The 12,994-nt window shown below is 36.0% G+C and overlaps 1 protein-coding gene across 1 annotated transcript in view; it reads left to right on the forward strand.

The window, feature by feature from the left end:
- The first annotated feature begins 4,109 nt into the window (after positions 1-4,109).
- Positions 4,110-12,994, forward strand: part of LOC117373313 (helicase ARIP4-like) — a 41,405-nt gene continuing 32,520 nt past the window's right edge. Inside the window, exon 1 of the mRNA XM_033969277.2 lies at positions 4,110-4,327. Coding sequence (XP_033825168.1) covers positions 4,294-4,327 — 34 coding nt within the window. The 5' untranslated portion in view covers positions 4,110-4,293. The remainder of the gene's footprint in view (positions 4,328-12,994) is intronic.

Raw genomic sequence — 12,994 nt, forward strand, 5'->3', positions numbered from 1 at the left:
AATATGTTTTGAGACAATATACATTTTAACACAAAATAATAGTACCTGCTTTATGTTGCCATGTAGTCTTATAAGTTCTGATAAAGCTCAAATTCTTTCTAAAACTGTCCAGGAAAAGTCAATTATTGTCTAGTTTCAGTTTTGATAGGTTTGGTAACTGTTTTAATTTTGAGTTTAGGTTCACATTTAATCAGGTTCACACTTTGATTTATGTGACTTATGTGTTTGGACTTTTGATCACAACTATTAGCCTGTTATAGATTTGGCGCTATTAGAGTGATCAAGATTGTTTGGTCACTCAATAGTCAATAGTCGTGATTATTCAGGTGTATCAAGTGGGATATTTATGTTACATTAACTTTACATGATCATTTAAAAAGTTGTATTTGAATAAAGCTGATCACATGCTAGAGGTTATGGATGGTTATGTATTAGACAATTTCACAGCTGGATTTCACTGTCATTTGGTAGTAATCAATAATCATAAATATAATTTTATTCTAATAATAATCAGGACCCTAAAATGTAATAATGTGATTTCCTTAGTTCTGGTTCCTTCCATTTAAAGGAGGAGAGCACAGTTTTAATGTTGTTACATTTAAACTGTTTAAAGGTGCTGTGCCTGATTTGTATTGGCTTAAAAAGTAAAAAACAGAACTAGTTCATTTTATTCAGTTTGCAGTGGTCCCAAGTTACTCGTCACTTACCCTATACATTCCGAGCATCCTAATTATTCAGAGCGATGTCTTAAGAGCTTTTTACTACTTCCAGAGGCTAGGCTACTTCCTGATTATCAAAGAATAAAACACTTTATAAATAGATGCAAACAGTGCACAACGGACTTGTTTTGACCTCAAGAGCTGCTTACATAATATATCTGTACTGGGGCAGATTGTGCTCAAATACATGGAAGAAATAGGGAACAGGACGTTTAATCTTGATTAGTTGGACTTTTGATCACAAACATTGACCTGCTTTGAATTTGGCTCTATTTAATATTCCTGTTTTAAGCAGGTTTGTCAAAATGTCTCTAGACTTCAATCATGGTACCATTTCAGAACTTGTCAGGGATAGAGGTTTCTTACTTTTTAAAGGTGTATTATGTAAGTTTTGTAGTTTAGGGTCCACCACCTACTTGCTATTGTTGTTATATTTGGATAGCTTTGGCTTGAAAGTTCACCAGTACGGCATAAAGAGAAAAATAGATAGCGCCACCAGACCAAAGTTACATGTCAGATCTGTGGAGAGGCTTAGGTACCTGAGTTCATTGACGTTTCTTTTTTCCCCCCTTTGTTTTCTCCCTAACATTCCTGGGAGAGATGTATGGACCTTAGTTGATCTTGTGGCTTATTTGCAGTTCAAATTGTATGTTACCTTAAGCTATGAGGGTACTGGCACCATTTAAACTACAGCATGTTTATACAAGCTATACAATTAATCTTCCTTTTTTTTCCTGTATGGCAGATGACATTGACCTTAAACTAGCGAGTGGTTGAAAAATAGTATCATGTGATATCACCGGTTGTTTAAAAAAAAAAAAAAAAAAAAGGTGACAGAGGCAGAGACAAAGAGATTTAATGAAAAAAGGCTACAAAAACAATAATTAAAGGTGTATGATGTAACTTTTCTGGTGTAAGGTCCACTACCTGCTTGTTTCAATGGAGAAGTTATTGCTTTGTATATAATATTTGACCGTAGAATGGCATTAAACATATCTATCATCTTGTAGACAAGCAGGTGGCGCTAACATGCCAAGTTACTGGTCATGTTTTTCAATGCGCAATAAAACACCTTTAATGAACAAAATGCTAAAAAGAAATATTTAATTCCATACTGTGGAATATTCCAGGCAAAGCAATAACACATCTATGGAGAAGAGCAGGTGGTGGTCTCCTTACAAAACAAGTTACGTAGAGCATCTTTCATGCATAGAGCATCTACTACCCATATATATATATATATTATATTATATTATATTATATTATATTATATTATATTATATTATATTATATTATATTATATTATATTATATTATATTATATTATATTATATTATATTATATTATATTATATATATATATATATATATATATATATATATATATATATATATATATAAAATGTCTTGAGTTACAGTCTACAGAAATACATCCAAAACCTGTAAATATGAAAATTGTATGCATGTTGAATACTGACTCAAGGAATTAGCACAAAAATAACATCTGGTGTTTTTATCATTAGTCAAGTTTATTTTGTTGTTTGTGCCAGATTGGTGGGAAGTCGTTAGGATTCTTCAAATACTTGGCATTTTATTACAAACACACTGTAATCTTGCTATTTAAACCCCACCCTATTTTTTTGTTTTTTTGTTTTTTTCTAAGTAAAAAAACAACTTGAAAGACATATTAATGATCAATCTAATGTTTTGTGATATTTTTGCTTAGAAATAGAAAGTTAAAACTATACTTAAGAACATTCCCCATGGAGAATACTATGGAATATTATAGGCCAAAGAAATAGCATATCCATAGAAACAAGCAGAGGGAAGCCCTCCTCCAAGCCAAATAAGAGCGAGGTTTGTGGAGATGCAAGCCTGTTCTTAGTACAGACACATATTTTTATACATTTTTTTTGTGTAATACAGTGACATACTGTGGCTTTAATGTATCACTTGTTTCTAATTATAAAGCTCCTATTTACTTTTAGGTAGATCTCCAAATCTGATTACATAATACATTTTAGTTGCTTATGAAATTTTGTTCTAGCCTTACATAATACATTTTTATTGTACAACTTTTTTCAGTTATACAAATTTACTGTAGCATTAACTAGCCCAGATACATTTACTATATGCATCTTTTGTACAAAATAGGGGGCCCTCTTTAAAATACAAATACATTATAGGCACTTCTATACAGATTTACTTTTGCAATTTGTCTCATGTTAACACCTTTAATTATAATGACTAGGCATTCACACACACAGTTTATTATGAAATTCCATTGTGTAACCATTTGGCTGCTGTCAGTGTATGCCTACTTTAACCTAGCATCTCCTGTCACGGAAAATAATTCTGTATCTATCAGTTTGTGACGGCTATATAACGTGCATGTTCCTTATGTCTGTGTAGTGCTGGGATAGTCTGCATTCTTATTGGCTGGCTGTGCTTTGATGGGTTTTAAAGTGATCATTAACTTGTTTTATGGATCTACTATAAATTATTGATGTAGCCCTATATTTTTATTATTCATGTTTATTTAATTCAAATGGATCTTTTACACTTCCGCCAACAGCACTTAAGGCACCCTACCTGATTTTTACTGTCTGAAAAACATGAAAAGTAGAACTGGTTAGTTTAAACGATTTGCTATGGTTTAAAGTTATTCTTTGTTTACTTACATTCCAAGCAGCCTAATTATTAACTGCAATGAGTTTATAATTGCTTTGAGCAGAGTTTTGCCGTGATGGTCTAAACCAAACACCAACTACCATGTTAACACGCACTTCTTGATGACTGGACAATAAAATGCTTTTATAATTTTGACCTCAGGAGCTGCTTATATAATATAGCTATACTGCAGCAATACAAATTTTACTCAAATACAAAGGGGAAAATCATGTAGGTCTACAGAGCCTTTAAAAGCCACTATAGCCATCCCTCTTTCCTCACATTCTCTACTTTGTTGGTTTAATGTAGACAGTTTTGTGTTAGGCTACACCTTGGGACTGTGTTTGTTATTTATTTATATATTTTTATATTTTTATTTTTATTTTAATTTTATTTATTTAATACTTTATTTTATTTTTACTTACTTTTTTATTTATTTATTGTTTTTATTTTAGTTTTATTTATTTATTTTTATTATGATTAAATATATATATATATTTCATTTTTCAACATTCCTCAAATCATATGACAAAACCTGCATGCGTCTGGGCGCCTCTGGGCGGATGTATTGTAGTACTAGGTAAGAGCAACCGGGACCTCCCAGTATTGTCCCTGTGTTGTGGTTACCGTCCGTCTGCGTCCCCCCTCCAGGGCCCCATCTCCAGCGTGAGAGGTTATGTAAGCTTTTTGGTCGAGCTAGACTCCTGCGCGCTGCACCGCTCGCATTCACTCGTTTGAACACCGAAGGAAGAGCATCCACGCCGGTCTACATCAGCCTGGTCCGATTCACAAAATACCTGCCAAAACAGTCACAAAAAAGTGCACATTAGTTGAGTTTTTCGTAACTTTAGCGTGACAAAACACAACTATTACGCACCGGGGACGCACGGCAGCTCGGTGAGAACCATGCTGCTTTTAGACGAGACAGAGACGTTTGCAGGTAAGTGATAATAACGAATAATTTTACTATTTTGGATGCATGAAATTAGCAGGAAATGATGGAAGCAAAGCGTAAATATGTGCGGAGGTTGGGGAACATAAATTGGTTTCATTCTTTTCACGTTGCTTCGCTGTTGGACACAGAAACATAGCACTGCACTACCCCAAAACGTTAAATAACTGTCTGCTTCACTTTCTACCACGAATTGTGCTCATGTTAATGGTTGAAAATTATTTTAAAGTGCAAGAAAACGACGTCTTTTCTAGTTAAAATGCGCCTGAAATGTCACATAATATTAACTTGCAACGTCAGAATGTTGCACAAATACGCATTGGTATTTCTTTTGTAATTGTGTAATTGTGATTTTAACAAATATGTAACACCTTTATAGCACTATACAGCTTATAATGTGATTGTTTACTCGCTTAAACCTTTATTTTTAATTGTTTTGAGCTTTACAATCTTGCGGTTACTGCCCAAATATGTTGTTACGAAAGCGTGACACAAAGAGACGACTGCTGATGATCTTCTCCTTTTTATTCACAAATGAAGCTATAAATTGTCAAATATGGGGAGGGATTAGCGTGGAAACTTGGTAGATTAACACAGGAGTTTGTCGATTAAAGCCTCTTTCGGGGAACTGCATTGAACGTGCTTTTGATATGGACAAGTTACTTAACATGGTTGTGTAACAGTCTCGTCGCTTCGCCGGCGTCCACGGTGGCTCTTTTGCGGTTTGATTTAACATTTTATATATTCTCACGCTTATGTGTCCACCTTAAACTTCATTTCAAGTCACGAAATATCATTTATTCGCTTTTCGCTGGCATTTTCACCGACTTTTTTTGCTGGCTGTGCTCCCGGTTCGCCTCTCACCGCTTCCAACGTGTGAGCTGTTGTGGTCCCCGGTGCCGCGCGCTGATTGGCTGGTTTGGCGTATGCGTCAAACTATGCTGGCTGCTGATTGGTGGATCGGGTCAGGATCTGTCCACGCGGCCGATGAACGCGTGCGTCTGGGAAAAAAACCCCACATATGGTTCACGAGAGCAGTGGGTCAGGGAGACGCCTGAGTTCAGAGCTAATACCCAACAGGAAAAACACGAACTTGAACATTTTCTATATAAAATCTAATGGTAATATAATGACTATAATATTGAAATGTAATATTGCTGCAGAGGTCACATTATTAACATTTAAGTGGCCTATCTCTCCCATAGTTTCAAATCAAGCAGGACAATACATAGCCTAGCAAAATCACACTTTGTTGCTACTCATAAACGCATGAAAGTAGCAAACATACGACCAAAAGCTGCTTAAAAGTTATATAGAACCAATATTATTGTATGTATAGCTTACTTTACAAAGTATGAGATACAACTACCGAAATTCATTGCCACTATCATTTTGAAGATGAAATTGTCAAAATTAGTACTTATATGGGTGAACATGTGATCCAGGTGTCATAGGTCTGTCTATTACTTTATCTTGCTAGCCTATACTTTACTTGTTTTGACATAACATAGCCTACATTTTATAGTCTGGAATTGGCTTGGCTTATTTAATAATATTGCATCTATATTTGCGTTATTTTATGACTTGATAGTATGTAGGGTTGTCTAAAGTATTGAAAATCAGATAATAATTGATACTAAAACTAGTATCGAAAGGAGATACATTGAACATTTGAACAAAAAAAGTCACATTCACAGGACAGAAATTAGTCTTTCTTGAATAGCTTTAGAATGATCTTGTGCTGTGTCAGAGCAAGTATAAGACACATAGACTAGTGTACACCCATGGACCACTATGGAACATACCTGCATGACTTAGGGATTATACAGATATAAGGCCACAGAAAGAGAGTGTTTTTTCTTATTATCGTGGTACCGGAATCAGTATTATCAAGTCTAATGCTTAGAGTTTGAAATTTTAGTATTGTGATCACTCTAATAAGATTAATGTATATTTGGATCTACAAGCCAACATTTTTGAGGAATACATTGTTTTCTCTGAATAATCTTTACACTGATGCTAAATGCTAGGGTATTACTAAGTTATGATTGTTTTTTGAGCTGTCTTACAACAAGCAACATGCATCTCACTCATCAAATCTCTTATAATGCTGAAACCTCCCATACTTGCATTGGTAACTGATAAGCATTTTTGGCACGGAGTTATGCTTTGTCTTTGTTGCCGTAGCAGCAGTGCAGCAGCGATAGTAAAAAAATCCCCAAAAGTACAGTGTGTTCCTGGGTTGGTCCGTGGAGTCATTATATTACGTCTGGGACAGCCTGTGCCTAAGCTTAGAGGATAGAGATTCGGAATGGGTGTGTTGCCAAATACTATTAAATGTGAGCTAGTCATGTATGAGTCTAGCGCCACCGTCAGATTGAGGCTTGTATGAAAGTCGTTTGAGGTAAGAGGCTAAACAAGGATACTGTAAGGGCTAGACTACAGCTTACAGAGGGGTATTGTGCGAAATCGATTTTTGGAGCTTTTTACCATGTTATAACATTGTTCCCTCATCAAAAACTTTCCTGAAGTGGTTTTGTATGTCATTCATGCATGTTTGAGTAATCTCAGGCCCTTTTTGAATCCAAAAGCATGATACAAAACAATACGGATCATTATATTATATCTTAAAGCCATTGTATGTAGCTATTTAGTCAAACAATAAACTAAAATAAAATGTTTTTTTTTTTTCCATTTTGGTTGTGTTTAATGCTTTTTTACTCTGTGCGGGTTTGCATTTCCACAAGCCTGACTCTTATTGCACAAAGGCTTCCTCCTGCTTGTCTCTGTGGAAATGTTGCTCTCTTTGACTATAATCTTCAACAGTATGGCATAAAACCTATCTATCTCTATGGAAAATCTTCCGAAGTATGATTTTAACATTCTGTTTCCATGGAATCATGCAGTCATGGTGACTTGCGACCTCCAGAAAGTTACATACTGTATTTTAAATTGCAATGTTGGTTTAAAATAACTTGAGAAACAAATCCTCTCACTTCTGGATAAAAACTGTGCCGCTTATGTGCGTCTTGTGTTGATGGATGGATAGAGTATGAGATTTGCAGAATAACAGCCACACAGTCAGGTTGCAATATCACAGAGGCAGTGGACAGGGCTAATGGTTCAGACTAAAGCATGTTCCTGACTCGTGTTTAGAAATCAAGTATAGGGCCCTATAGATGTAGAGAAATATAGAACTACATGATGTTGAAAGTACATGTCCGGCACAATGTAATTGCTGGTCTATTATGTAGCATACTCAGATCACACTGTTACATTAGCCTGCCTTTTATAATGGTCTTGTATAACACCCAGAATCTCCTGCCTGTGTTTCATTGTTCACTGCCTATTCACTTCACAAGCAAAAGAACATAGAGTTAAAGGTGCTAAATGTAACTTTACTTTGATCTGAAAAAAACTCATGAAATTTTATAACCACTAATGATTAGACCAATCAGAAATTGTGCTGTCTTTAGACCTGGTTTAGTCCTGGGTTAAACCTGGTTTAGATCTGGTTTAGTTTTGGGTTAGACCTGGTTTAGTTCTGGGTTAGACCTGGTTTAGTCCTGGGTTAGATCTGGTTTAGTCCTGGGTTAGACCTGGTTTAGTTCTGTGTTAGACCTGGTTTAGTCCTGAGTTAGATCTGGTTTAGTCCTGGGTTAGAACTGGTTTACTTCTGGGTTAGACCTGGTTTAGTTCTGTGTTAGACTTGGTTTAGTTCTGGGTTAGACCTGGTTTAGTTCTGAGTTAGATCTGGTTTAATCCTGGGTTAGACTTAGTTTAATTTTGGATTAGACCTACTTTAATTCTGAGTCAGATCTGGTTTACTTTTGGTTTTCTACAAACATGTTCTGATTAGTTTATCAGCTTATAATTCAGTCTTTTTTCAAATGTTAACACTCTTGGAGCTGTTTACAATGTGCACTCTGAACAAAATCAACATTTGTATACACAAATATAAACACAATACTTGTTAGGAAAATCACTATTAGATTTTTGTTTGGCTACAGGTGATCCACATGGGTAGTGAAATCTTTATGTTTAATAGACCCATTTTGTTAGTTTATGTCATTAATTCCAGTGCTATTTTTCCATTTTAAACTTCTAGATTGTGCTGTGTGCTGGTACAAACCTCCCCTATAATAACCGGATGACGTCTGTCCCCATGTTTTTGAATGCGGGTCTGGTATGGTCTTTCAGAGAGAGTACACTGTGTGCCCTGTTGGCTGCCTGGGCGAATGCTTTATGTAACTCTCCTCCCTCCTGCCTTCCCTCTCTCCTTCCTCCCATCTCCCTCTTTCCTTCCATCCTTTTATTTTCTTACCCTTCTCTCTCCTCTTTCTCTCATCCCTCTTTCATATTTCTTTTCCTCCTTCTCTCCCCTCCCCTCTTCTGTCCACTCCCTCTCTCCTCTCTTTTCTCCTCTCCTCCCCCTTTGTCTCTCCTTCATTCTCTCTTCCCACTTGTCCACCCTCTTCCCTCTCTCCTCTCCCCTCTCTCTTTAGCAGTTGCAGACTGACACAGTGGCCTACAATCCACTAGCCCTACCTCACTTCACCCCACGCTCACTCTGTTCCAGCTCCTCTCATGTATCTCTCTTCTTGCATAACCAGAGTTCTACTTCTAGTGTTGGAAAACAAAATTATATTCTTGGTAAAATGCAATGCCATACCTGAACTTGCATAGGACTTACTTAACAATAAATGTATTATGTCACCATTTTCAATGTAATATTTAATGGTCAAATAACCTTTGTCTTTTAATTACATCACCTAAATTTTGTATTTGTTGCTATGGACCAACAATTTAATGGAAAAAGTGACATAAGATATAAACGTTCCATGTTTATTGTGTTTTATTTTTGTCACACACAAAAAATGCTTGGCATTGATATCATCAAATTAATTTGAGTTGAGTTAATTGAGTTGGGAAGAATAGAAAGTAGATTTAAAATGGTATGCAATAATAGATGAACTGTAAGCTATTGGAATGGGTAATTATGTCAATGATTCATTTTAAATTGGAAGGTAGCAAGACATAGACCTATAAATCATTGTAATACTTCAACTGGCAGCAGCTTAAAAATTGTATTGAATTGTATACAGATGCTTAGTTAGTTTGTTCGTGAGCTGGGTGTTGGTTATATAAGGCATGTGTCAAGTTCACGATACCATCTTTTGTCTTTGCTTTTTACATAACTCACCGGAAATGTCCCTCTGCTCGCTCTGCAGTTTAACCCCGTTTTTTCCTAACCTAAATGAGTCCAATTTTCTTCACCTCAGCTCACCCTCTTCACACTACAAATGACTCACATTGTTTAGATTGGCAGAGAATTCAGAAGAAGGCTACAGGGTAAAGTGTTTTAGCAGATGTTTATGAAGTTGACATTCAGGTCAAGGTTTTAAATGGTGAAGTCACTTTTGCAGTTGGAGATGGTGGAGCCGGGTTAGTAGATCTTTAGTTGACAGTTAAATGAATGGCTTTGGGTGAAGTCATGTTAAAATTGTGATTAAAAGTAGCCTAGAAATTATTAAATAATTCTTGAGTTAAATACTTTAATTTCATCTGTAGATAAAGAAAGATATGCTGGTTGGCAGATCTATGTCGACCGATATTTGGACTTTTTATTTTATCAGCTATCAGCCTTAAATGTCTAGCAGAGGCCAATATTGTGTTTGAGCAAACCTGCTGCTTAAAGAAAATGCATAAAGCTTTGTATAAACACCTTACTATGAAGCAGACACTGCAACGTGACCGCCCTCTTACCCAGTTCGTATTAAAACAGGGTTGTCCATACATTTGTTGTTAATGAAAATGATATAATTCGGGGGAAAATAATCCATCATAATCCTCCATATCGGCCCACAAATATCTACAGATTTTATCGGCCATCTGGATTCTAAACAATCAGTATCGGCATCAGCCATATCAGTAAATTGAAGTTACTTTCCATCAGCTTTGTTCAACTGAGACTAAACCTTTATTTTTTTCTCCAGTTACTATCATTGATCTGCTCACGGTTCCAACTAATCAGTTTAGGCTACAACCAGTGTAAAGTTTTAAGAAATTCTGTGTATGTGTGTTTTGGGTTTTTTTTTTAAAGAATTTTTTTTAATGGGTATTTTTGCATCACAATTGCTTGTATGACTTCCACCTTCTTTCCAACCAAATCAGTCATTTTAATTTTGCAGGAAGGTTTCAACATTGCCAGTATATGTTCAAAAATAGAATAGATAAAAGGAACATAACCTCTCCTTCCACTGTAATCCACATAGGTCAGTTAGGTCATCTTTTGGGTTTTTAATTTTGTTTTGAGGTTCAATTTTGCCTGTTCCTCTGCAGTGTGGTCTGGACATGCAGTTCTTCCAATGTTGTGTAACTGAACCAGGGCGTCGTTACATAAGCTCCAACCTCAGCTCCGGAGACCCAATAAACGCTGCCAAGTCAATCATAAAAATGCTTTACACAATCAATTCATATTTCTTCTTTTATTTCTTTCTATCTCTCTCTCAAATATGCCTTATTATGCGGTCATAAACACATGAAGGCAAATGTGGGTGTAGTGCCTTGCCCAGAAACACAACAGCAGTATGCAATGTCAGTACCAGGAGTCAAACCCTCAAGCTTTGAGCTAGAGAATTAACCACAGAAGTGCAGTTTATACCCTGGTCTGGGAGATTATGCTAGAAGTATAGTAGTCTAAATGTGCATATCTCCAGAACAACTATTGCAGTATTTTTTTTCAATATATTGCCCACCCTTTCTAGCATCTAAATAATAAAATAAAAAAATCACATCAAATATATTATTACATTGATTACATCTATTAAAACATTGAAGAAGTGTGTTTTCTGGACTCCAGGCAGTTTGGGAACCACTCAGCTAGACAAATCAAATGCCTAAAAGCATTTTGTCGTACATGATAACTTAGAACTTGGAGCAATTAGATTCTCCAGTTGTCCTACCTTGTCAAATTAAAATTTCACTCTCCCTTTCTAATTATCTTAAGACCACAATCACAAACCTTTTTTTTTTTTTTTTTTCCCTCTCTTTGTTACTGGCCCTGGTTCAGCCCGACCTGTTGCGCCGTTCCCTCAGGTGTAATTACAAACCAACATCAGCCTTCTTTTCTCTGTTTTATAACCCACTCTGCTTTATGTAAGAGGCGAGGTGAACTGAGCATGCTCACTGCGGCACCTGGGCTTCACTGGAGGAGCTGCTAATGGAGAAACAGACAGGATAGTCTTTTGTGTGAAGGGAGGAGAGAGTGAGATTTTTGTATATTTTATCCAGCCCGTTGTGTTCGAGTAGCTAGTCTACAGGATAGTTATACGTTAGTTATGAAAATTGAAATAGTCAGCCTGATGGAAGAGCTGTAGGTCATTGAATATACTAAATATTTTGTAGTGCATAGTAACAAATTACTACACCATCATCCTTTTAACTCCATTGCATAGGACACAATCGTGTTAACAAAATACAAATATAGATAAAAAATAAATAAATTGGGACCAAAAAACAGAACTAAAAGGGAACTAAGCCAAAACTTAACTGGACACAAACTAGAACTGAACCAGGACTGAACCAGGACCAAACCAGGACCAAACCAGGACTACATCAGGACTAAACCAGGACTAAACCAGGACTAAACCAGGACTAAGCCAGGACTAAACTGGGTCTAAACCGTGACTAGACTGGATTTGAATCAGGACCAAACTGGAACTAAACGTGGCCTAAAATGTGTTAGAAGTAAAGACTAAACTTAGACTTAACAGGACTTGACTGAATCAAAACCAATATCAAACTGGACTCAACCGGATCTAAATCAAGACTGGACTAAACCTGGACTAAAAGAACTAGAAAATGGACAAATGGAACCATAATTTAATCTGAATTTTAATGAATCTGCAATTTACTGATTTCCAATTTGAAAATTATCTGGGAAGCGCCTAGTAAACCAATAGTATCTCGCAAGAATCATCTCAAAACTGATTCTACCCATTTCTTGTCCCATTTTTAGCCATTCAATTGCACATATAGCCTTCCTCATACATTATTGAGTGCAGTAGTATTATATTTGATCGTATTTCATTTGACCTCCTATACTCTGCAGTCAGTCACCTTGTGTCATTTCCTGTATAGGCTATTCCCTGGAATCTCATTGGGATTCTCCGTAAATGCTGTAGTAAATATGTGACATCACTCTAAGCTGCTTATAACCTCCACAGACTGGGACAGACTGTGCACTTAGGATGTCATCTGGGATTGTAGTGTCTAATAAAATGAAAAAAAAAAGTTGTATGGGATGGTATTATGTAGTGTTAGTAGAAAGATTGGCCCAAAAATTGAATTGTTATCATTGGAAATAACTATTTAAAACTTTAAAACTATTTAAAAGTCTGTCATTTCATTTCAGACATTTTTTTTTCCAGGATGTCTTTGGTAAAAGTTTGTGACAGGGTAAACATGTTTTCATACCACACCACATAAAAATGGATATCCAAAACATAAACACACAAAAAATAATGGTTACATTTTGGAAAATTCCTAGTTCATGGTCCTGGTGTTTTCGTAACTTAAGATCTCCAGAGTTGAACATTTTTAGGGCTTATTTTGTTTGCAGTAACTCTGTTAAGTTTAATTTCCATAACCGGT

This window comes from Periophthalmus magnuspinnatus, chromosome 7, assembly GCF_009829125.3.
Source record: "Periophthalmus magnuspinnatus isolate fPerMag1 chromosome 7, fPerMag1.2.pri, whole genome shotgun sequence".
Classification (NCBI taxonomy): domain Eukaryota; kingdom Metazoa; phylum Chordata; class Actinopteri; order Gobiiformes; family Gobiidae; genus Periophthalmus; species Periophthalmus magnuspinnatus.